Source organism: Lissotriton vulgaris, chromosome 11 (assembly GCF_964263255.1).
Source record: "Lissotriton vulgaris chromosome 11, aLisVul1.2, whole genome shotgun sequence".
In the NCBI taxonomy this organism is placed as follows: domain Eukaryota; kingdom Metazoa; phylum Chordata; class Amphibia; order Caudata; family Salamandridae; genus Lissotriton; species Lissotriton vulgaris.
The window spans coordinates 1,108,917,767-1,108,944,312 of record NC_141699.1 but is presented as its reverse complement, the minus strand read 5'-3'; the positions used below and the strand labels follow the sequence as shown (position 1 = coordinate 1,108,944,312).

At 41.5% G+C, this 26,546-nt stretch overlaps 1 protein-coding gene across 1 annotated transcript in view; it reads right to left on the bottom strand.

Moving 5' to 3' along the window:
- LOC147684254 (putative cation-transporting ATPase 13A4) overlaps positions 1-26,546 on the bottom strand; it is a 356,830-nt gene that overhangs the window by 259,198 nt on the left and 71,086 nt on the right. The window contains exons 4-8 of the mRNA XM_086944652.1: positions 19,658-19,728; positions 13,030-13,110; positions 10,695-10,764; positions 10,020-10,154; positions 948-1,020 (exon numbers count right to left, since the gene is read on the bottom strand). Coding sequence (XP_086800778.1) covers positions 948-1,020; positions 10,020-10,154; positions 10,695-10,764; positions 13,030-13,110; positions 19,658-19,728 — 430 coding nt within the window. The remainder of the gene's footprint in view (positions 1-947; positions 1,021-10,019; positions 10,155-10,694; positions 10,765-13,029; positions 13,111-19,657; positions 19,729-26,546) is intronic.

Here is a 26,546-nt window from a genome sequence, read left to right as displayed (position 1 = left end):
GAGGGCGGAGATTAGCATGAAAGTGTGTATGTGGGAATGACCACTCTGCAGAGTTTGGGAGAGTTAGGAGAGGATAGTATCCCACTTATCTTTACGTCACATGCCCTGGAGTTGGAATTGCTCTTTGTGGTGCCACATTTGTCACAGACTAGTAATAACAGTCAAATATATTTTGAGTGGAATTACAGCACATGGTTTCTTCAATTACCTCAAATATGAAGGCGAATAAAGAGTCCCTCTATATGGGTATATGGTTTGGATCAGTTGAAATGTGGGCTGTCATTGACATCTGATATTATTGTCTGTGCTTTGCATGTTATTTATATCTATTAGCACACAATGACTTGGGGTATCCTAGTGGTGCTAGACAAGAAGGCCAAACCAAACTAAGGTGATACAAAGAAAGTTTTAAAGAGAATAGTCAGGGTTTTAACTGGTTCTGAAAGGTGACCAAATTTGATTGACCTCCAATGTACAATGACAAAGATTCCATTTAACCGCATGCGTGCGGGCGGAATTCCGCTCGTACGCTGAGTTTTTTAAAACCGCATGTTACGTGACGAGCTGGGCTCGTCATCAGCGTGCGAGCGGGCTACGCCATGACGAGCCCAGCTCATCATCAGCGTAGAAGGGGTTAATTCCCAGCTGATAAGCAAAGTATCTCCTGCTTTGGTGTGCTTTCCTAATCTTGGGAACATTGAGAAGGTGGGCTCAGGATGAGCCAGGATCTAGCAGGAACTTAAGAGAAGTTGGACCAATGACACGTAAGGCCTTATGCAAAAACGTAATAAAGAAAAATTAAATGCATTTGTTTATCCAGTCAAAGCCATTTATTTTTGGAAACTGATGACTCACGCCAAATAAATCCTTTAGCCCTTGAAGGGCTTCTTATTCTGAACCTTCCAATATTAAGGCATGACGCCTTAGAACAACTGCAACAAACTCACCTCCAGTTTTCAGACCCACGGTGACCATGACGCTATTGTTTGCTGCAACCAAGTTATGCAGGTTAACTGATTGCTGTTAGAGAGGAGAAAAGAGATGCATATGTCACTATGAAAACACATAATTCACACATTTTGACATTCTAGACAGATTTATAATCTCTTTCTAGCACTGAATTTAGAATTGCATTCTAAGATGGGGCATCAATGCTCCTCTATCACCCTCAAGAATCTTTACTGTCCTTGGAAGTGAGTTAACACCTGTTCGGTGTATCATGTGCATCACTTTACTAGGAGTTATATATCTTGTTAAATCTTACAAGAAAAATGGTTAAACCTTAACTTAGCTTCTAAAGGTGCCGGCTTGAGGACACTCAATGATGCTTAAAAATCTCCTTATCTGTTGCAGAGACTGAGAGGTTGGATCTGTGACTGAAGAGTATACAGTAATGTGTTCATTCCACAAGAAGACCTCACAGCACCATGTCAGGTTGGATTCATTTAGTTGCTTTCTCTGGACATAAAATCTTCGGGCAAACGTCAGGGTCCGGCCTGATTCATAATTGTGTTCATCTCGCTGAAATTTAATTGGCTTTCAACGTCTGATGATGTCTTCATAGTCCTTAAGCTGATTCTTCACGGACATTTTTAGTTCCCCACTTTGTTTGGTATCCTTGTCTTTATCAATCATTTCTTCCAATCTCTTGATCTCTTTTAAAGATTTTGCTTATTCGCTCCATGCATACTTAATGAGGATCCTAACCATGCCTTTTCCAGATTCCGTGGTATGTTCAGCCCAGTCTTTTAAAAGCTGTGGTTCCGGATTTTCATAAGATGGGACTGTAAATATGCATAGACCTCTAGGTAAGCGTTAAACATCCAGATATTTTTGAAGAGAGGTGGCCTTCCAACATTTTGTAATCTCTTTTTCATAGATCTTTTCTAAGGTTTGGTAGAATACTTTGAGGTTACAAGTTGGGTTGGTGGTGGCTCCTATTAACTTGGGGCCACTCTTTCCTTGTCCAGCTCCCTGTTTAAAAATATCGGCAGCGAATGTCTGACATAATATCGACAGACAGAATATCGAAATGCAAAAATATCGGAGCAAAAATATCGACAGCAAAAATTTCGGAATCCTATCTTCATTAAGGTAAGTACAAAAATATCGAAAAAATAATATCGTAGTACAAAAATATCGGAATCAAAAATATCGTTTTTTTAAATGTATTAATAATAATGTAAAAATAATTTTAAAATACATATAATTTTACAACTATTAAATAAAAATATTTAAACAAAATTAAAACTAATACATATACATTTAAAATAAATAAAACACTTAATAATTTAAAGTAATTTTAATTTTTTTCATGTAATTTAATGTAATATTTTTTTGTTTTAACCCTGTACGCCTGTACCCCAAAATCCCAAAACTGACCCTGAACCCTAAAAATATCCCTGTACCCCAAAAACCCAAAACTGACCCTGAAACCTAAAAATAACCCTTTACCCATGAACTGAAAACTGACCCAGAACCCTAAAAATACCCCTTTACCCAAAAACTGAAAACTGACCCAGAACCCTAAAAATACCCCTTTACCCAAAAACTGAAAACTGACCCTGAACCCTAAAAATACCCCTTTACCCAAAAACTGAAAACTGGCCCTGAACCCTAAAAATACCCCTTTACCCATGAACTGAAAACTGACCCTGAACCCTAAAAATACCCCTTTACCCAAAAACTGAAAACTGACCCAGAACCCTAAAAATACCCCTTTACCCAAAAACTGAAAACTGACCCTGAACCCTAAAAATACTCCTTCACCCAAAATTAATTAATATTATTTAATTACCAATTAATTATTAATTAACAATAACAATAAAGTAAATATATTAGCACATTTGCTGTAATTAATTTAATGTAATAATTAATATTATTTTCCCACTTAATTAATTAAGAATAACAATAAATTATATATAATTTTTTTTACTATAATTTATGTAATTAAATAATTAATATTAATTAATTACCAACTAATTAATAATTATAAATATGCTAAAAATTATAATAATTAATTAACTAATTAATAGAAATTAATTACCAATTAATTATTAAATAAAATATGTACGAACATATATCAATTAATTAATATTATTAAATTACTTCCCATCCTATTCCCCTATAAACCCATAACCCGCTACAGAACATATTTATCAATTAATCAATTAATTAAAAATAATTAAAAATTATTTCTCAATTAATTAATTAAAAATTCCTACTAATTAATAATTAATTTAACATAATTAAATTACTTCCCACTCTATTCCCCTATAAACCCACAACCCACTACAGTAGTAAAAGACAATATTTAATTAAATTACATTAAAAATAAATAATAAAACATAATAAATACAATATAATATACACTAAATGTATTTAAAAATTGATATTAGTAACATCAAAGTTATTAATTTCGATATTATTGACATCGATATTTACAACTTCGATATTACTGATATCATACCAATATCGATATTAAGACTGTCGATATTACTTACCTTCGATATTTTGTCCCATCAATATTTAAACTTCGATATTTTTGTATATCGATATTTAAAAATCGATATTTTGTCTGTGTACCATCGGCAGCAGCTCCCTCGCATTCCGTTACCATAGACTTGTTTGCTTCTACTAAAGGAAAGAGGGGCTTGCACTCTAAGGGGCTTATTTACAAGATGCTTGCGCAACTGATCCGTCACTTTTAACATGAGAAAAGGTGATGCACCGGCGGCACAAGGAATTTGTAAATAAGCCCCAAAATGTTTATTATCCTTCTGGACTGCTGCTTTTCAAAAAATGTCACTTGGTTGACAAGAAAGAAGCAAGCACTCACTGGTGGTCCATGGCGGCAGTGACTGGTCCTCCGACCCTAGATCTCCTGTACATTAGAATCAGTAAGGAAGCTCCCTCCGTAGAAGTCGCTCATGTCGAAATTCTTCAAACAACTGTGATCACCAGTCGGTTCTGGTTTCTCCTGCAATGAGGCAGGCGGCAAACAATATCCTAGCGCTGCTTCACCTCGTATATATATATATATATATATGTGTATGTATATTCACTGAAAAAACATAGGTTTCACACATGTTGTAGTTAGCTGGACATTTCACTCATACAAAACCTTTGAAATTCCCCCGTTATAGTTAGTTCAGCTAACTATACCTCGCGTGCCCGCAATGCACTGCTGATGACGTCACATATTACATCACTCATGACATGGTCAGTGACATCACTCATGACATCACTGATGACATCTCAAATGATATCACTGAGGACATCTCAAATGATATCACTGATGACATCATCCAGTGAATATGTGTTCTTCTGAAAATTAAATATGTTTTATATATGTACATCTCAAGGTCGATGGAAGAATAAATGGGTATATAAGTGTCTAAACGGATGATTTTTAAAATTGATTGTATAACTGACTGATTAATTGTATCTTAGTTAATACATGGGTTAGTGAGTAATGTTTAAATATGTAAATATCTGTATCAGTCTCTCACTTTGTGTATAAGTGGCTGCATGGGTTGGTGAGTAGCTACATGAGTGTCTATATAGGTTATTAGTTGCTTTTTTGAGTATCACTATGAGTGCCTGAATGTCTGTATGGTTCGGGGGGGGGATATTACTTAGCACATAGATGCATGAATGAGTGACTCACTGTTTGTATGTGTTTTGAAGACAGCATGTGTGCAGGACTGTATAGGTGTATGAGTGTGTGTATGGGTGTGTTAGTGAGTGAATGACTGTCTCAATAGTGTCTTTATGAGTAAGTACATATGCGTTATACTAATATATGTGAGTATTGATGTATGTAAGTGAGTATATGTGAGAGTGAGAGATTGGAAGAGTTCCTGTATAAATAAGTATGTGTTTCTATAAGTGATTATTTAAGAGAGTGAGTATGTATGCTTCTGTAAAATTAAGTGTAGTGATTTGTGTATAGCAGTATATGCAAGTAAATGGATGTTTATTTGCATGTGTGAGTATGTGTGTGAGTAACTCTATGGATGAGTGTTGGTGTGTAACAGCATGTATAGGTGTATGAGTACATATGTAGAGTGATTACATGTATGAGTGACTCTATAGAAGTGTTGGTGAACAAGTGTATGTGTATGTAGATGGTCGAATTACTGTAAACGTTGTTGTAAGTGGTATTGGTATCTCCATTTTTTTGAAAATGTTAGTTTCTATTTTTGAATGTGTGTATCTACGGTTATATTACGCTGAGAGCAGGTCTGCCACTCTGTCACAAGGATGATGTCATCAGTGATGTCATCAGTGATATAATTTGAGATGTCATCAGTGATGTCATGAGTGATGTCACTGACCATGTCATGAGTGATGTAATATGTGACGTCATCAGCAGTGCATTGCGGGCGCACGAGTTATAGTTAAGTGAACTAACTATAACGGGGGAATTTCAAAGGTTTTGTATGAGTGAAATGTCCAGCTAACTATAACATGTGTGAAATCTATGGTTATTTCAGTGAATTTCTAAGATTTTTTAAATGCTAATTCCTAACTATAACGTGGCTGAAACCTATGGTTTTTTCAGTGAATTTACAAGGTTTTTTAAATGCTAATTCCTAACTATAACGTGTGTGAAACCTATAGTTTTTTCAGTGAATTACAGTGTTCCAAAACCCACATCAGCAGGAAACTGCCGCTAAAGCGGCGATAATGGGCTTGATAATAGGCCCTTGTAAATTCCTATAGCAGCCCAGGTTCTAGTGTTAACCTGGGCTTCTATGGCAATTCACAAGGATATATTATCAAGACCATTATCACCGGTTTACCGGCAGTTTCCTGCCGATAAAAGCGGCAATAATGTATCGCCCTTTATTGATAATATGGCCCATAATCCCTTAATGTACAGAGACTCACAAACTGATATTAAACAAAAAAACATAACAGCATGCATTATAGGAAAACACATTTACTACTATAAAACGTTTAACAACGGACGAATATAGGGGCATATTATCAAGACAGGCGATAACATTATCGCCGCTTTATTAGCAGTTTTCTACCCATAAAGCGGCAATAACATTATTGCCTGTCTTGATATACCCCATAATTCCTTAATGTACAAAGATGCACCGCACACACTCCCCTACAACTCATCAACTCACCTTTCAAATTGATTTGTAGATTAAGAAGAATGCCAATCACACAGTGGATATTGTACAGAATCTCTCTAGTTCCGTGTTTGCAGCAGAGCATTTTCCCCTCTCATTTTACACATACATACATATCAATAACCAATTAAAATCCTCCACACCTTAATTCAAAACAAAACACACATTTTTATTGATTTAACATTCCAAACCTTTCCAACTGACATAACTTTCCACCCTACCCCCAACAGATCATGCAAAAGTCAACTGTCAACAGAGGTCAAACGTTCAGCACTGTTTGGCCAGAAAGTGAGCGTAATGGAGCCAGTGGAGCTCAGGGTCCTCGAAGAGCATTGGGGTGAGCCCCATGAAAGGATTCTGAGAAAGGGGAAAACCACTAACCTGGTGGACCTTAAGACCCCCAGAAATCCTTTAAGGGTATTCCATCTTAACCGCCTAAGCCCTCATTATGAGAGGTCTGAGGTCACCATGCTGCTGGTGACAGATGATGGGGAGGAAGAGGAGAGTGAACATATTGCTGACCTCCTGTCATCCAAACAGAAAGATGGGCCAGTGGAAGGTGTCAAAATCTATTCTACCCTGACCCTAGAACAGTAGAGGTACTGTTGCCAGTGATGGAGCAAGGTTTCGCACATAAAGAGACTTGCTTGTAATCAACTCTCTCTAAAATATTACTTTTTTATGTATTAATAAACATGTTTCGTCTTACTAACAGTGCAGCACATGACCTTTCTAGCATCTAGGGGAAGCTTGTCAATGTCCTCTTACTAACAGTAACTCGAGTGACCTAAATATGGCCGCAGCAACACGGGTTCTTCATTGCGCATGAGTCTGCCACACTCATGTGACATGACGTACTCTCTGCTTGGTGGGAAACTTTTGCTTCTGCGCACTAGAACTAAAGATGGCTACTCTATGTTTTCACATGCTAATGCTTGCACTGCTGCTCTAACTAAATTGTTCATTCTGCCTAATTCCTAACACTGTAAGTTAAAATAAAGTAATGGGAATAAAGCAGAGATAAGTGGTATACAGTGCATTCATTTATTCTTTGTTCTAAAACTGTTCCTCTTTAACTTTGCTACAAGCTCATATTTGGGCCTGATGTGTTATTGATATTGAACCTCTCATCGCGCATGTGCTGAATTCTCCCGAGTCCACAAGCCATGGCATTGAACTTGTGCCAGTGAGAGTCTTGCCTGCGATGCGCCTGAGAAAATGAACTCCTGACCCTCCAAGAGGAAGACAACTTACAATTCTTCTTCTACATTGTATCCATTATTGAAACATTCGTTGTTGGTCGGAATAAAAGTGCATGGGAAAATAAAATTATGGGAGGGAACGTAAATTTAAATATTTGAATGAAAGGACTTCATACTGGTATGGTGTGATGACCTCTCCTCGCCTTTTGTCCAATCAAATTAAGGGAATACATTAAGTTGCAACAATGGGGGGTGGTACACTACCGTGGAAAATGGTATAACTAAGGTAGGCTTAGCTAGTTAGATTGTCTGACTTGTCCGAATAGCTGACCTGTCACAGGCCAAACGCACTCAATAGGGAATCGAGAGCAGAGGTGCTGGCGGAGCACTCTGTCAGAAGAATTGGGAGCAGAGGTGCTGGCGGAGCACTCTGCCAGAAAATTTGATAACCCATCAGAGTTTGGTAGGAGGATTCATAACCCAATCAGGGTTCTGAGGTAGAAAATTCGATAACCGGGGTCCAACTGTTAGCCACAGAGAGGGGTGTGACGCTGACGTTGCACTTAGCTGAGGGCACCTGTTTCGACCTGCATCCATCCTAATTTGGTCTTCACCTGTCCTGCTCTGCACCTGTGCTGTCTTGCTGACACCTGATCTTTCGGGAGTCCTGTCCTTTAACCCAGCCCGTGGCCAGGGTTGGTCTTCACACCATTATAGGTCATTATAAATCTGTGTAGGTACATCATTGTACTGTTTCCCTTTTCTACCCTTCCTATGTTCATATGATTAAAGATATTTCTCATCAAACTCTGCATATATTTGCTTTAATCATAATCTTCCTAATTGAATGAGCCTTAATTTCGATTGTATGGACTCTGACATTTAAGAATTCTCATAGATAAAGTGTTTAAAACTTTACCGAGTTTGTGGTTATTTTATAAATACGAATGTTTATTTTCTACCTATTATTCTAACTCATTTGATCCCTTAGGACTTTAGGTACCAGAGACAAGGGTTGGTAAGTCAATGGTATAGGTCCTAAAAAAGGTAAATTAAAATCCTGGTATAGCGAAAGGTCACCTGTTCAAAGTGTGTATGTTTTGTGGGCCCAGGTGAGTATGGTAAAACGAGCAGGTGATCCCAATCTCTTTCACCAGTTGCTGGGACAGTTTGCCCCACTGTTTTCCCTCACTCCTGGGCTTACACATTTAGTGTACTCATGATATTGACACTGGCAACATCCGGCCTGTCAGAAACATATATACGTGCTAACTGACAAAATTAGGGCCATCATCAAATAGAAAGTCTCTAAACGTTCCTGGGTTTGCCAAGTGGTCCTGGTACCCAAGGCTGTCCCACTGGGCACTGCCCCAGAACCTGAGATTTTTTGTGAAGTACAGGGGGCTCAACTCATACACCAAGATTGATACTCAACCCATCCCCGGAGCTAATGAGCTCATAGATAGGTTACAGGCAGCCAAGTTTAGGAGTACTTTTTACTTCAGGGTACTGGCCGGTTACCCTACCTGAGTAGAAGTCAGCATTCTCTACCCTGTAGGGCCACTTTCAACTTAAAGTCATGCCCTTTGGTTTGAAGAATGCCCCTGCCATCTTCCAGTGGTTAGAGAACCAGGTCTTAAACTTAAAGTACATTCCAATCCTTTCATTACAATGCACCCCAACCTATGGACTACCTAGGACCTCCCTTATGGGGGACTTATATGCAATAAAAAAGTGTAATAGTTGGCAAGGGCATTATATTGCCAAGTCAAATTGGCAGTTTAAAAATGCATTCAAGCTGCAGTGGTAGGCTTGGGACACATTTTGAGTACTACAATAAGTGCTGCAGGCCCACTAGCAGCATTTAATTTACAAGCCCTGGGTATATGTTATACCACTCTTCAAGGGACTTAGAAGTAAATTAAATATGCCAATCCAATGTAAGCCAATGTTACCATGTTTACGGAGGAGAGCACAGAACTTTAGCAATGGTTAGCAGTGTTAAAATGCACATAGTCCTAGAGCCAACAAAGATTAATTTCAGCAAAATTTGGAGGGTAAAGGCAAAGACCACCCTAAGACTGACAGGTCAAACAGCTGGCTGATGCGGACCTAACTCCAAGATTAGCACAACGGCGATAGAACAAGAAAACTGTGGTTGCCATAGGTTCAAAACTTTGGAACTAACTGACACATGACCTCAGAGTGACCAACAAACTACCCCCATTTAAAGTCTGTATCCATCTGACTAATGTATATTTCACAAACTTTTGGACACTTTGAGATTATAGTGAAATACAAAAGAAATGGTATGGTGTGGTTAATGATATGGTTTATAGCATGGCATGGTATGGTACAGTAGGTATCTTGTAAGTTAAATGACCCATACCTTATTCACTTCTTCCCTTGGTCATTATTATCTCACCCAATGGGAGGAGTAGCACTGAAGGCAGGGTTTAGCCATGGCAGTATATTTAGGTCAGCTTGATGTATGACTGTTGCACCCCAGCTGTAGCCACAGAGCCTTAAATCATGCCACGCTATGGCACTTTAGCTAGATTTTCCATTCATTTTGCTGGAGGGCGACCTTTTATCTTGCTGTCCAAGTGCAAGCCTATCAAAGCCTCTACCAAAGAGATGACTTTTTTCAGCGAGTCAAAGCACTCACCTTCCGGAGGTCATAGGTAGTGATTATGACAGAAACTAGAGTCATAAAGATGATGACACCAGAAATTTCATAGTTCTCAAGGGACAGCCAAAGACCCACAGCAACAGCTTGGAACAAGTAAAAGGGATTTAGAACCTGTGTAGAACAAAGAGAAAACAGATAAAAAATAGCTTTCACAGATTATTTTGATTATTGACATTAATCAATAAAACAGATATTTTCAAGGTCAGAATGGTTTGATAGAACTAATGCAAGCTGCAATAGAGCACTGGGTCTGTGGTGTGAAGCTCTCCCTGAGGGTGCTGAAGTAGAGATTGAGCATAATAACATAATATCCCTGGCTATATTTATAATTAATTAAAATTATGGAGTAAGTTTTTTAGGGATAGCTAATTATTTCCTACATAATGTTTGATCAATTACCACCAAGAGGATAGCAGAAATGCATAACTGCAGCCAAAGGTTTGGAATTATGCAATGGATTCAGGCTACATCTATGACACAGAATATTTAAAACTCTATATAGTAAATTAGCCACTCATACCTGAAAGAGCTGTCATTGTAATAACCTGATTAATAACCGAGTAACCTATTAAAAACCCTTCTCAGCCAGTTAACTGTGTTATTTATTTATTTATTTTTCTTACACAGTAAGAGTCCAGGAACCTTACCTACCTCTTTGAAGAGCAGTTTCCAAACTGGGACTACCTCTACTTCAATAGCATTGGGTCCCACTATCAATTTCCTATAAAGAACAATTCCTTGGTTAGTAATAAACACTGAAAACACACCACATGTATAAATCATTGCATTCTGAGGTTCCAGCACCTTGAGCACATGTGAATAGATGCTAAACGCCTCGGATCCCGTGACCTTCTCAGGTGTGGGAGACATTGACTCCTCATGGCTGTAAACAGATTCTTACACTACTTCAAGCTACTTGGTCATCAATGGAGGGAACATTTACCCTCAAGGATGCAAACTAGGGTTCAACAGAAGTAGCAGCTGATTGCATCTTCCCCACATGTCCCAGTGACTGCTGCATCATCATAGCTGTGATGTTTCCAAGGTCCATGCATGAGCAGCTTCACCAGTCCAGGTCTGTTCATTGGTCTCTTGCAGTCCTCCATTTATGAGGCTATAAACAGGACTACAAGTGATTCAGTGCAAAGAAAAGCCTGATTTGATGAGATCCTCAGACATGGACAAGGGAACCGTGACAGCCCTGCATCTGTCACCTCTGACCTATGTGTGGAATTAAAGGAACAAGCAGTGGATCACAGGAGGTGCCTGGGTAGGTCTCTGGTGTGGGAGGAGTGTGCACACTCACTGCCTGTAGCACTGTCGTCACTCCACAGAATGAAGCCATTTGTCCCTTTACACTGATGCTGGCTCATGGAAGGCACAGCAGAAGTCTCTGTAGCATCTCACTGATACTTTGCTCCTTGACACAATAACTGCCAAAGCCTAACATGGCAACTTACTATGAATGTGGTGGCCATCTTGGGTGACAGCCATTACAACGCGGGCTTTACACCTCGCTACCATTACGACGCAGCCATCACAACGCAAGTCGTTACAACGACTTGCACTGGATGGCCCTATATACTAAGGAATAGTATGGTTCCCTACTGTTACGTAGGCTGGAGTTGGAATAGTAAATCATACTATTCCTAAATCCAGTGCCTCCAGCGCAAGTCGTTGTAACGACTTGCATTATGATGGTTGTGTCGTAATGGTAGCTCGGTGTAAAGCCCGCGTTGTAATGACATACATCCGGCCATCTTTGAAAACAAGGCTATGTCGTGGAAGCGCAGGATCAACTCTAACTACGAGAATATGAGCTGCAGCTGTTTGTGGTACTTGGTCTAAGTGTAGGATTGGCTTTTTGCATAATTTTGTGACAGCAACAACATAAATTTCACACAACCCTACTTACAAAAGATGTTGTTTGGAAACCAAAAACAAGGACTTAGGGCGACCAAAGCAGACTCAAGGAGATGATGGACTTAGAGCTGGAACTTTTCAGACACTCACCCCCAGTCACAGATCTGTGTTGAGCTATTTCACGATGATGGATTCTACCCAGATCTGTGACTGGGGGTGAGTGTTTGAAAAGTTTCAGCGCTCAGTCCATCCTCTCCTTGTGTTTGCTTTGTTCTCCCTAAGTTGGGAGAGTATGCCCAGACGTGCGTCCCTTTCTCATTTTGCCACTGGATTCAAGCTAGCCTGGCTGTTAAGGGCTGTTTGCCCGAAACAGGTCCCAGGATGCTTGTTTCTGGTCCAGGGAACACGTGGCTTGGCAGTTCGGGCTGGACTGTTCCCATGAGGCACAGGGTCAAGTCTGATTTGCATATAGCTGTGTCTGAACTGGGGTTGTGAAGTGAGCTAAAGAAAGATGATGGATTCAACCTAGATTTGTGACTGGGGTGAGTGTCTGCAAAGTGTCAGCACTCTGTCCATCATCTCCTTGTTTTCAGTTTGGCAACCATGCATGTTGAAACAATTTGAATCAAAAAAACATATTTTAAGTGCAGCAGAAGACCTCAGATAATTGGCCCCATAAACTTTCAAAGAATTATTGCTAAATCCTAATTTTTTTCACAGTGCGTGTAAGTGCTACATACGTGCTTAACTAAAGTGTAGTGCATTTAACCTCAATAATTTGGGGAAACATCCTTTACAACGTAACTGGTACAACGCGGTACCGTTACAACGCAGCTTTAACATCGAAAGTCGTTACAACGATTTCGCTGGAGGGCGCTCTAGGATAGGGGATAGTTTAATTTATTATCCAACACCTTCCCTACTATCCACGGGGACTGGTGTTGGAATAGTAAATAAAACTATTCACAATCAGCGCCCCCCCCAATGCAAGTCGTTGTAACGACTTGCGTTGTTAAAACTGCATCGTAAAGGGACGCGCTGTAACGGTACGCGTTGTACCATCATACATCCAATAAATTGTAATGTGCTGCTCATTTTGAGTACTGGCTCACGGTCTTCCTACCCGATTTCTTGCTCTTCACTTGTGAAACCGGATCCAAACTTTGCGTGTATGTCGGTGCAGGAGTACTTGTCCTCCAGTGCCCTGAAATGAGAACACAGGAAATTGTTTTGCATATATTATAATTGACAACTATCTGATGCATTTACATTCATCCAAGAGGCCTTCTTATCCCTTTACTTTAGATTGATTAATATGCATTGACCTAAGCTGATTAAGAGAGCTCAGTGTGTTTAGGAGCCTGCTGCACACACCTTCGAGCAACTACAGGAAAAAATCACCAAACTGACTCAGTCTTTCATCCATCTGAGAAGGATGAAATGTGGTCTATTGAATCAGTAACTAGGAAGGGGTGTGAAAGGTTCACATATGCATGCTTCAATATTGGTAAAGTTTGTAATCTTGGAGAGACAGACTGCCAGAACCCAAGATAGCTGCTTGCTAACACAGCTTCTGCGACTGGGTCCATTAATATATCACCATCCTTGTATCCTTCACCATCTGCGAACTTATAGTCCCGACTGAGCAACAGAGGGCACAGAAGGTGGGCTGTCCAAGCTGCCTGCAGGTCCTACTGCCACAGCTAGAGCTGGAGGAAGAGAGACCCCCTTCTACATCAGTGCTATGATGGAGTGCCACAACCTAGGGGGAGGGTCAAAGATGAGAGGCCCAGTGGTGAACAGAACAACCCATGATTGCGTCAGAACCTATCCCCCAAGTTATATGGCCACAGTGGCACACGCAGTACAGGCTGGTGTATTCTAGGGCATCCTTTAGAGAGGAGGTGAGGGACAGTCAGGGGTTGCGCCCTAGCCGATGGGGCCTGGCTGGGATCATTAATTGTATGCCTGCAACATGAATATAAAGGAGACCCTAACAGTGCCCAAAAAAACCCACAAAAGTACCCGAGCACTACATGGTGAGGCCGCATGGGCTGTAGGTAGCGCAGCGCCCCTTTAGTCACGCCTTAGCCACCTTGGCATATAGACTGCACAATCGTGTGACATGCAGCCAATGGCGTATCACGGAGAGTCTCGGGTGCTGCACACACATCAGCCACCAGAAACACCAATACACACGAGGGCCCAGATTCATCAAAGGACTGCATTGCACATGCGTCACTCAAGGAGACCCAAGAGCAATTCAATCCTCAAGTCAGATTCACCAAGCCACGCAAAGCCACCTTGTGTAAACCTGCACGACTTGGCAAATCTGGAGCAACACGCGGCGATGAAACGTATTCCCTGCATTACTCTGAATTAGTAAAGTGTTACATGGGTGGAGAGTGCGCGTTCCCATGCATCCATCCATGCTCTTGGCATATTCCCAGATTTACCAAGGGAAGTACACCTGGGAATGTGTCAGCATTTTACACCTTCTCGATAGAGGAGCAATGCATAGAAATATCTTTATTTTGTCTCATTGTTCAGCCACACTTACATTTTTGTCACCCGCACAATTATTCTTAGGAATGGTAGCTTTGATTTTAACTTGCTTAGCAGTGTTTTAAGTGGGAAAAGATCTGTCTCTGCTGAGCACTCATTTCAGTCCTTGACAAACCTGCCTCAGCAAAGGAAATCTGGAGGCCAAAAAATATATAAATCTGAGTGACAAGGCTGTACCTGACTAAAGACTTTGATAAGGAGGGCTGGGGAAGTAAGGAGAAGGACCAGTAGGAGGAAGATGACCAGTAGGAGAATTAGGGCCATGAGGTGAACCACCAAGAGGGCTAGGATGACCAGAGCTACATGGGCAGGAGAAGAAGATCCAGGCTCAGGGAGACCTAAACCATGAGGAGGAGGATTACCATTGCGAGGGGGGACTGGGAACAAATAGGAAAGAAGCAACTGGACATGGAAAATAGGAGCAGCAGACTCAGAAAAACAGATGAAAGAGGACCAGCACCAGGAGACTGATGAAAGGAAGGATCAGAGAAAGGAGGACCACAGAGATCAGATAAAGCAGAACCAAGAGGGAATAAGCAAATGGAACAGGATCAGGAAGACCACAAACAGAAAGGACCCGGTTTAGCAGAAGGCCCTCGATCAGAATGACCAGGAGCTATATAAAGGACAAGGAAGTCCAGGCCCAATGGGGCTATTATCAGATGCGCCACGAGGGCCAGGCTCAGGAGAATCCTAAACCAGAGTGACAAGAAGTACATGAACCAGGGTAACACGCAACATGGGAACTAGGAAGCCCCTAAGCACAGGGATGAGAAACACTAGACCCAGGAAGAATATTACTAGAAGGACTATTATAGAGGGGACCAATGTCAGATGGACAAGAACAAGGTCGAACAGGGAGACTAGGAGGTTCTGAGAAACCTAGGCCAGTAGCACCAGCACCAGAAGACCTGATGCACGAGGACCAGCCAAAGGACAAAGGAGTACCAGAACTAAGACCAAGGTGACAGGGGACCAGGAGAAGAAGGTGGGCTATGAACGGGGTTCCCCTTCCCCTTTCCAATTTTGAAAGGAAGTTATTGATATTTTACCAGTGCAATTACAATTGAAAAGCATTCATAAGCTAATGACCCCTAAGGACCCCAATCTTGCTGAGAGCCTTGGAGGGGGTGGAGTTCCAAAATGGAAAACCTTTATTTTAAATCCGAACTGGTTGCTCTAAGGAACACAGCCTGCTTTGAAAACAGATTTTTAGCTTTGGAATTCAGTCATAGGAATGGTGGCGTGCCGTCACCTGCAGCCACCATCGCTGTTAGTACAGTCGACTACAGAGGGTCTCAAACTGGCACCTGCTTATTAAATATGAATAAGGCAGGTCATTCTTCAAAGGATGTAAAGGTAATCGACTGCTGAGGTAACTTAATTTTTCTTTGTTCTGTTTATTTTTTGCTTTATTTCTTTATAATATGTCTTGTCTCTTAGACATACTTTGTCTTATGTCATGAATTGGCAACGCGCCCCAATACTGTTGGTTGCGCAGAAGCTTAGAAACAGCAAAAACAACGTTAAGATAGTCACAGCTAGTACTCAACGCCACGCCCTTATCAAGAGTTACCAGTCGCCATTGGCCTCAGACAATATACTCAGGAAGGATGTTGCAGGCTTTCTTAAAGACATGGGGCTCTCGTCATTTTATCCTTTTTTATGTATTTTATTTAAACTTTTTTGAAGACAAAGAAAGCACAATTTGTCATTTATGTTCCCAAAAACCACCAAGGAGAACTACTAAATAGATGTAAAAGTTTCTTTAAATCTTTTAACTACGGACCAGTGACGCTGTTGCAATGGTAAACAGAAGTCGCCCAGCACAGGTGGAAACTGATGTTATCTCATCGATCTGCGACCATCCACAACTGAACAGCAGAGTATCTTGGGAGACGCCCACTGCAGCAGAAAACAAACCAGGCAGCTCTGATAAGATGATAGTTAAGATTCGCAGACAGTAGAATGGGCACTGTGTATGGTCAAAAGTCATGGATCCAAGAAATATAACTTTTTCTTCTAAGACCTGTCCATATTGAGCAGATGTTGCCAATGTCTTAATAGCAGATCTCCCAAAATCCTTTGCTGATTCATGCGCACTTCGCCTTTACACATTCATGGCCCACATAGCCCTCCCAGATCAAGAATTCTAGAGCTGGACCTGATGTGATCATACATAACACAGGCAGTTCAAGACTTGAATGTGAAGCCGGAGCTCAGGAGGTGCAGTTTTCCTGGTAATACTCCCTGCAATCAGCATGAAGACGTCTGAATAGAGAAAAGTACACAACACATTGCGTCAGATCTGATTGATCTGGAACTTATGCCCACTCCCTTGCGGTGCTATTGGGACACATGAAAGATGTTCCAAATAAGCTGAGTTGCGTCACTTGCAACAAAGCTTTCATTACATTTACAACAAAGATTATTGGGCAAACTTTACCCCATATCTCATGCACACTCTTGGTTTGCTGTTTTGACCAGCATCTGTCAGCTCCAAAGGTAATTCTGCCAGTAGCACAGCAAGGATGCCGTGGGCCCTGGTGCAAGCAAGAAAATTGGCCCTTTTGACTGCTGTTGGGGATGTAAAATATAGCAATTATTAGGGTTTCATGTCCCGCCTTACTGAAGATCCTTATCCATGGCAATACCGGTCTTGGGTTGCGTGTGTTCTGGTTCTGGGAGGACCTGACCTGGCAGTTCTGGCCTAACTGTTCCTATCGGAGCAGGGTCAAAACTGATTTGCACATGGCTGGGAGTAAACTGAGGTGGCATGATGTGCAAAACACAGAATTACCAGTAGCTGAGATTAATTCAAGCATTCCACCCATTCATTTTTTGTATACTGCAGTCTATAACATATTTGTCATTTACTTTGTGACAAACTTGCCATGAAATGTGCCACTCAATAATATCATGCAATCTGTTATTCAATATGTCCTTCAAGAGATTGTGCTACACGCCATGTAGGCATTCTGAACATCTTGCTGTGTAGTGAATGTGCAAGTGGCCGTGAAAGCATATACTAACTATCTGGCAACATAAGTACCAATGCAATGGTATATACGGTCACACAGAACTAACTGAATCCCATCCCCTGGTAGCAGTGGTAAGCTACCATGATGTAAAATAAAGAGTCAATCCAGGAGCAATAGAAGCCAAGCCGCTGGTGCAACTCTATCCACCCTGGAAAAACGACATGAAGTTAATACAGGAACACCAGAATCCTGGGCCCTTGGGCAGTGCTACGTCACTCGTAAGTACAATACAGAGTACACCTAGCTGTAACAGAACGCAAGCTTCAGGGAACAGGGATGTGCCACTAGGAAGTATATTGTGGAGTGAACCCAGTAGTGACAGAATCCTAGCCCCTGGAGGCAGTGCCAGACTACCAGGAAACCACACATGGAGTCAACACAGGAGTGAATGATCCTAGCCACTGGTGGCAGTGCCAAGCTACCTGGAAACCACACATGGACTCAACACAGGAGTGACTCATCCTAGCCCCTGGTGGCAGTGCCAAGCTACCTGGAAATTATACAAGGGGTCAACACAGGAGTGACTAATCCTAGCCACTGGTGGTAGTGCCAAGCTACCTGGAAACCACACATGGAGTCAACACAGGAGTGACTTATTCTTAGCCCCGAATGCAGTGCAGAGCCACCAGCAATAACCCAGAGTTGAGTGGAACAGAGACATTATGGCAGACAATCTGTCAGTTAACCTGAGAATTATTCTGTTATTAGGTAGATGCAGTATTTGGTTGCGGTGACATTTTGTAGTGCCTATAAGAGGAATGCATTAGTCTAGGTGAAGAGGCAATGAGGAAGTAAGAGGGATAAGAACTAGAGTTGGGGCCAAAGGGCAGTGAAGGTTGTATCATAATCACAAGCTTGCAAATACCATGTGTCCCTTTGTCCTCAAATCTTGGCAGGGCCAGGCATATTTGAGACTTTGCTTGCCAGCGACCATCGAACAGAAGAGCCACTTGTGGCATGCACTGATTGAAGACAGCAAGGAGAAATGACAAACACAGTCTTCTGAAGTGATGTAGGAGCAAAACATGGCATGCTCTTGTTATAGCTTGCAGCAGAATACAAAGTTCCCCAGGGAGTGTGACAGCGTGGAGAACGGAGTTGGTATTGTCAGTACCGTGGCTGGAAGGGTTCCCTAGTCGGAACTTAGAGAGCCTCACACACCCAGAGTATTAGGTGTGAAACACACCCTTACAGGAGGGTGTCCAGTGTCATCATCGACGCACTGCCCCTCGTCAGACCGGCGCTGCAATGTCTGACGGAGTAACCAAAGGTACTCTTTTGACGAGGTTCTTTTGTTCCTTGCCGATGGTGGGTGTAAGTGAGGATGAAGAAAAGTGTAGTCAGTGCAAACGTGAGTGAAGGTTTAAAAAAAGGTAAACAGTCCACACTCAATTTTATTAACGTGGCTGGTTCCTTAGTTAAAAGGGGTGAGAGGGGAGTTAGAGACCGTATAGGTGTACAGAACACTAACTCAACCCCCTGGTGTGGTCAACATGTTTCTCGCCAACCGGCGATTCGTCAGGACCTCAATAAAGTACTACACAAAAACAAGTATGGACTCAATGCTCATTCACTATGAAGAAGGCAAATACAACCTCTCTGGGTCGGAGGAAAAGAGGGCCACGGGGTCCTGCTCTATTTAGGTGACCCTAAAGGGATTGAATAGGGCCTCGCAGCATACTCCCGTGAGGCCAGCGCTTTTAGGTTAGATGCACCTTCAGTGAGGCGCTGGATTGGCGGGACACCTACCCCTCACGGTCGTGGCACCTGCTCTTGTTATATGCAGCCAGAGAAATATCCAATGGGTCTACCAAAGAGAAAAAGAGGATCAATTGGTTTATAGACAGATGTAATACAGGTATGGTGATCCTTAAACTGGTTTACTTTAGCAGGCTATATCTAGATGGCACAGAAGGATTGTCTTTAATAGGTCTAGAAGATGGTGGGACTTTTGTGTTCTTCCTGGGAGTTATGTGACTTGCCATTGCAGGAGCAGGGACTCTGACTCAAGTCTATGCCAGGCTCTAACAGGTCTAAGATGCCTGAGGTGATAGGATGCTTGCACCTCCCCTACTCCTAAAATATGAGTTTATGGCTGGAAGCAAACAGTTCATCAATTGTGTGTATAGAGAAAATGAACCATACCCAATTTTCGTGAACCGGTTCTCAGAGCTGTCCCAAACATACCGAATCTTCTGTACCTGAATGAATCGAACCTGCAGAAACAAACATGACCTTATTAGAAGACCACGTCATCCTACCACAGTGTGATCATATAAGAGAAGGTTACTTATGCAGAATTCCAAATATTATCCTTCTAAGAGTTACTATTAATGAGTTTTAGGTCCAAAAGAAAGGGTACTTTGATAAATGAGTTCTGCCTATTGATCCCCAATGGATTATTCACTTTTTGGACACCCTGGTTCATGGACTTTTGCTGTGATGAGTTTCACTACCAAAGGCTCGGTCACTATAAGCTCTGTTAAAATGGAATACGGATTGCTAACTACAAGTGTGACTTTTCTCATGATAAGGCCCATTGCAGATAGAGTAATAAGCTCTAGGCTGGTTGACTGTGAACACCTGCACACACATGTGTGCACATGTGTGGGGCTGTGTTTAAGACGACCCTCAAACTCAGTCGAGGACCGGTGCACAAGTAGGCTCTACCAGAAGGAACCCATCATGGATCGTTGTTGACTTGTGCAGGCTTTACATTAGTATTTATAGTGCTTTGTTGTGTTATACACTACCAGTAAAATCTTGAAATCTGCCCCAAACTGGAGTTTCACCACAGTTAGATTGAAGGACTAAGATGAAGCACCAACATTGACTTGCTACCCTGAGAGAGTCAAGTGCCAGAACAGATTGCTTGGTTCCCAGAAGACAGAAGATTGCTGACTACTTTCTTGTGAAGGATCCACATCCTTCTCCACTAATGACCCACTTTCGTTTAGGTCCCTTTTATAGTTATGCCTGTAGATGTACAGTCTCAGGTTGGGTGTATATTGGATAAGGTGCAGCTTAATTTCTGAAGAAGGTTGTCATATATATTTTAGTGCATATTAGATGCAAGAGAGGGCAATATGCATCATTAAGAACTGTTAAAAAAGAGACAGAGCATTGGATGCCCACAGGCCACTTGAAGCTCTTTAGCGGTACCCAAGGAGCAAGAAAAGTCAGACCCCTCTTGGATGGAAAAGAGAATTGAAAACTGCTCTGAGAAAGACTGCGCATGCTGCCCAACATGTTTATTTATTTTATTTTATTTTAAAGGTTTTATATAGCGCTGGCTGGACCAAAGATTATCAGAGAGATTTACAAGGTTTGGTAATGCAGAATTGTAATATAACATTTGTATAATAAGGTAATAAACAAGGCAATTTAAACATTTCAAACAGTATTCTTTTGAAATGAGGTAAATTAACTTTGAAAACATTAGTCAAACAACAGATCATAGATAGTAGGACTGGTAGAAAGTAAAATTAGTTAGTGAGTGAAGAGGGGGGAGGGCGTGAAAGTGAAGGGCGACAGTGGAGAGCGAAGGGTAAGGGGAAAGCAGGTGGAAGTAGGTGGGTATTACCCGAAAAATAAAATACAAGGGGGGTAGGTGGTTGTAAATGAAAGAATTGAAAGGAGGGGGAAGGGGATGACAAAATAAGTAGAGGGGACCTATACAGTCAGGACAGGAATACGAATTTGTGTCCAGTGACAAGGTATTAAGGACCCCCGTATTTGTTGAGAAGGTGCAGCTTGAGGTCTTTTTAGAAGCTGAAGTAGGAGGGGTTGCAACGTAGATCTTTAGGGAGGGAGTTCCAGACAGAGGGCGCGTTTCCAGAAAAAGAGCGTGACTGTGTTGATTTCTTTTTTAGTAAGGGAGGGACTAGGACGAGAGCGTTAGTGCTCCTCATTATTCTAGTACAGCCCGCTTTGTGGAGTTTATCAGAGAGGTAAGATGGGGTGTTTTGATGAAGGGCTTTGTGCGTGATGCAAGCAGACTTATAAGTGGATCTCCTTTCAACAGGAAGCCATTTGAGGTCTTTGAGGACGGGGAGATGTGATCAAAACCGCTTACAGTCAATAATAAGCGTAGCAGCAACGTTAAGTACGGATTTGATAGGGGCTAGGTGGACTTTCGGAGTTCCAGAGAGAATGGCATTGCCATAGTCGAGTCTAGACAGGACCAGTGATTGTACCACTGATTTAAAGTCATCCGCAGGAATGAAGGGTTTAATTTTCTTGAGATGATGGAGTGTGAAGAGAATACCTTTGACCAAATTTTTTATGTGGGGAATAAGACTGAAGCTCTGGTCAACGCTGATGCTGAGGGATTTAACTGAGTGAGAGATGGAAAGAGAACAGTGTCAGAGATTCAGTGTTGAATAGGGAGCGAGTTGTTTTTATGAGAGAATAGAATGATTTCTGTTTTTTAGGGTTGAGTTTGAGGTGGTTGTTTTTTTATTCTTTTTATTTTTTTGTATTTTCAATTGCAGTGATAGAAAAAATACATTATAAAGGAGACATCGATACAAAGTGTAGCAGTCCCCCCCTTCCCACCCTCCGGCAGCTGAGAGTGTGTGACATGTGCCGAATAGTTAAAAAGCCTGCATTAGTATCTTAAATAAGAGTACGGATTTCCAAATCCAAAACATCAAACTACAATGTATCATGCTACAGCAAACAGCTAGAAAGAGATTACTTGATCAATTTACTAACACACAGGAGGTAAAGTGCCCAGCGCGACAGTGCAACTCTAAAATTGAGAGAGCACCCCAACGGATTAAATTATTATAGGGTATTACTAACAGGACATAGGCTAAAGTGGCTGGTGCATAAGAGAAAAAAAGTGACTTGTGCATGCTTACAGAGAAAGATAGCCTAACTGGTTTCAGGGGTTGATGAATTGAGCCAATTAGAAAGGTGCCTCCAGATGATTAGGCATTTTTTTTGCTCAATGTCCCTTCTTAGCATATATTGCCTTTTCTAGTGAATGAATTGAGTAGAAACGGGCTAACCATTGCGTAAACAATGGGGGATTAGGGTCCAACCAGGCAGGTGCAATGCACAGCCTGAGGATAGCCATAGCGATGAATATTAAGGTTCCTCCGGTCTTTCTCTCTATCGAGTCTAATGTGCCCAGCAATATAGTGGAGGGCGTTAAAAGTACGTTGTGAGATAGCACCTGACCCAGGAAGTGTTGAATTTTATTTATTAATGGTCCAAATTTAGCACATGTAGCAAACATATGGATTTAGCCGGCCTTGAATTTGGCACAGCAAGGACAGTGTGTACCTTTTCCAGGCCCACTTTGAAATATAAAAAAAACAGGTTTTATAGAACAGCGCTTGAAGGCTGGCAGATAGCAAATCATTTTGGACGGATTTAAGTGCAAAACTGAAAGCATTATTAGAAATATTCAGTTTCTGTTGCCATTTGGAAGATATTGTAGACAAATCATCAGGCATTAATCTATTAAAGAAGTTATAGATAATTCCAATGCATGGAGGCGTAGCTTCGTAAAGTTTCTTGATCAGTTCACAGTTAGTAAAGCCTGAAGGACCACCTGTCTTCCGCAAAAAAAAGATTTGAGGTGGTTGTGATGGAACTAAAATTGAATCTTGGTCAAGGCATCATTGAGGTGTAGAACGTCAGCATGGGATTTGATCTTACAGTAAAGTTGGGTGTCATCGGCATTGAGGTGGTAATTAATTTTTGCTTGCTTAAAAATGAGGGTGATGGGTTCCAAGAAGAGGTTGAATAGAGTGGGAGAGAGAATAGAGCCCGGGGACACCCAAGGAGACTGGCAAAGGTTCAGAAAGGCAATCGCTGACTTTATTTTGTTGGGTTCTGTGTTGGAAAAAGGAGGTGAACCATTTGAGAACAGCACCATTGAAGCCAAAACAGTCTTTGAGAATATTGAGTAATGCAGTGTGGTTAGCAGCATCAAAAGCAGCAGAGAGGTCAAGGAAAATGAGAAGGGAGGATTCACCCTTGTCTAGGGAGTGCTGGATGTCATCAATAATGTTGAGCATGGCAGTTTCAGAGCTGCAGCCCTTTCGAAAGTCTGACTTTAATGCGTCCAAGATGTTGAATGAGTCGATGTGTTTGTCCAACTGGAGCAGGGCGCATTTTTCCAGGGCCTTAAGTAGGAAAGTAAGGTTCGAAATAGGGTGCACAATATTTAGGTCATTAGGGTCAGCTGTAGCGTTTTTGATGATGGGGTGATTTGTCCTAATTGGAGGGAAGCGGGGACACTACCGGTGACTAGGGAGGAGTTGATGATGGTGGTCCAGTATGGGGCGATAAGGGGCGATAAAGGTCTTGGACAAGATAGGCAGGGAGGGGATCTCTGGAATGCGAGGATGGTTTAAGCTTGGTGATGATGTTGAGGACTTCCCGTTCTGAAACTGGGCATACTGGAGGTACCTGGTGGGCTAGTTGGCCCCCAAGGGACCTCAGGATTGAAGAGGAATTAATTCCCCAACTTAAAATGCACCACAGAGCGTGTTTGCAGACATGTTACCTCAGGCCCTGCCCCCTTCCTTCACCATTGTGCAAACGCGCCCTGTGGTGTGTTTTAAGTTGAGGAATGAATTCCACTTCAGTTGCTGAGGGTCCCTGGGGGGCAACTAGCCCACAGGGTACCTCCAGTATGGGCCAGGAAGCTGCATTGCAGAGAGGTGTTCAGAGGCCACGCCCCTTTTTACACCTCTCTGCAATGCAGCTCCGTGGCGCTTACTGGAGGTACCTAGTGGGCTAGTTGGACGTTAGGAACCCTCAGAATTCAAGAGGACTTAATCTCCCAATTTAGAACGGCCCCAAGGCGCATTTACACAGTGGTGAAGGGATGGGATCGGGCCTCAGGTGACGTGTGCAAACACGCCCTGGTGCGTGTTTTAAATTGGGGAAAAAATTCCCCTTCAATACTGAGGGACCCTGGGGGCCAACTAGCCCACCAGGTGCTTCCAGTAAGTGCCATTGCGCTGCATTGCAGAGAGGTGGTCTAGGCCATGCCCCTTTTTACATTTCTCTGCTAAGCAGCTCTGTGGCGCTTACTGGATGTACCTAGTGGGCTAGTTGGACCCTTGAGACCCTCAGGATTGAAGGGGATTTATTTCCCCAACTTAAAACGTGCCTCAGGGAGTGTTTGCACAGGTGTGAAGGGAGGGGATGGTGTAAGAAAGTGGCTCTATATATACTGGACCGAAGTAAAATCAGCCGAACTACAAATTCCGGTTTACTCACCTGTTATCAAGAGAGACCTCAGTGCTGCATCTTTGAGCCCAGCACTGATCCTGAAAAGTAATTCTAACCGTACTTACCAGTAACTTAAATTTCCTTCTATAGGCTAACATTAACTGGTTTCACTTGGAAATTCTTCTAAGTGTGGAGTTTTGGAACTTTAAAATATTCACCTAAAATCATCCGAACAACGAATTCCGATTTACTCACCTTTTATCAGGAGAGAACCCAGTGCTGCATTTTTTAGTCCAGCACCTACCCTGAACTGTAATTCTAACGGTACTTACCAGTAACTTGTATTTATTTCCATAGGAATCCATTGTCTGGTTTTCACCAGGAAAGTTTCCAAGTGTCGATTTTCACAAACTACTAATATTCCTTAAAAATCGCCTGTTTAACTTAAACTCATTCTTTCAACTGTTTACGGGAGATGCACCAGTGCTGCATCCAGGATCGACCACTGAGTAAGAAAAAGTAACAATAACACAACTTACTTGCTAAGTGAATTTCCTCCTATAGGATAACATTGGTGATTCTATGTGAAAAAGTTTCTAAGTATCAACTTTTAAAATACAATAATATTCCTTAAAAATCAGTACTGTAACCAAAATGCTTTTACTCAACTGTTTACAGGAGATGTCCCAGGACTGAATCTAGGATCCAGTCCTGTGGTTAGAAAAGTAATCCCTAAAGTAACTAATTGCATTTAACAAGAAATTCACATTGAGCTCAATGTTGCATTGTCTTTGAAATTGTGTTGCCCATTGCAACAACTGTAACTACTGTACTTAAAAGTCTATTGCCTATTTGCAAAGTATTCAAACTAAAGTAATTCATTCTGAGAAAGTATATTTTGTAATGTAATGTATAATGTAATTATAATGTAATTTAAAAAGTAAATTATCTAAAAATATATAGTTTAAAAAAATGTAGTACATCAGTATAAAAAAAAACTATTAATACATTTAAAAATTGTCATTGAAAAAACCTTTGAAATTCTCTGAAAAACCCATAGGTTTCAGATATGTTATGGTTAGAATTAGCATTCCAAAAACCTTTGAAATTCACTGAAAAAAGTATAGGTTTTAGGGGTGTTTTAGTTAGCTGGACATTTCACTCGTACAAAACCATTGAAATTCCTCCGTTATAGTTAGTTCTGCTAACTATAACTCGTGCACCCGCAATCCACTGCTGATGATGTCACATATTTCATCATTCGTGACATGGTCAGTGACATCACTGATGACATCTCAAATTGCATCACTGATGACATCATCCAGTGAATGTGGATAGCGATAGCGATAGCGAGTCACTACAAAAGCGGGTGCTGCAGCGCGGCGGTGTACCGCGCCAATATTAAAGCTCCAAAACCGTGTCTTCTTAATCCTGCCAAAAAGACACGCAGCACTCGCGGGGTCAAAGCTTCAAGTGCCAAACTTTCTTCAAACAAACAGACGCATTTTGGGAAAGACTCCCTTAGTCAGTGTCATAGAAAATGCATTTTGCGGCACCATTTTCAAAGCACGAGAGTTATTGGGAATTGACACAAACAGGGGACCAGGCCTCGTATTCTCATACGGGCGCCATCTTAGAACATGTTTGTCTAACATAGTTACATATTGTACTATTGTAGAATTAAAGGGAATGTAACAGCAATATTACACATAATTCCAAAATATAATAATTACATGGACTACGGCCTTTAAATAGAAGAAAATGGTCCAACTTGATACACAAAGGTGAAGGTGATCGAATATAATTTTATGACACACATATTACTAAGTCTGTGTCA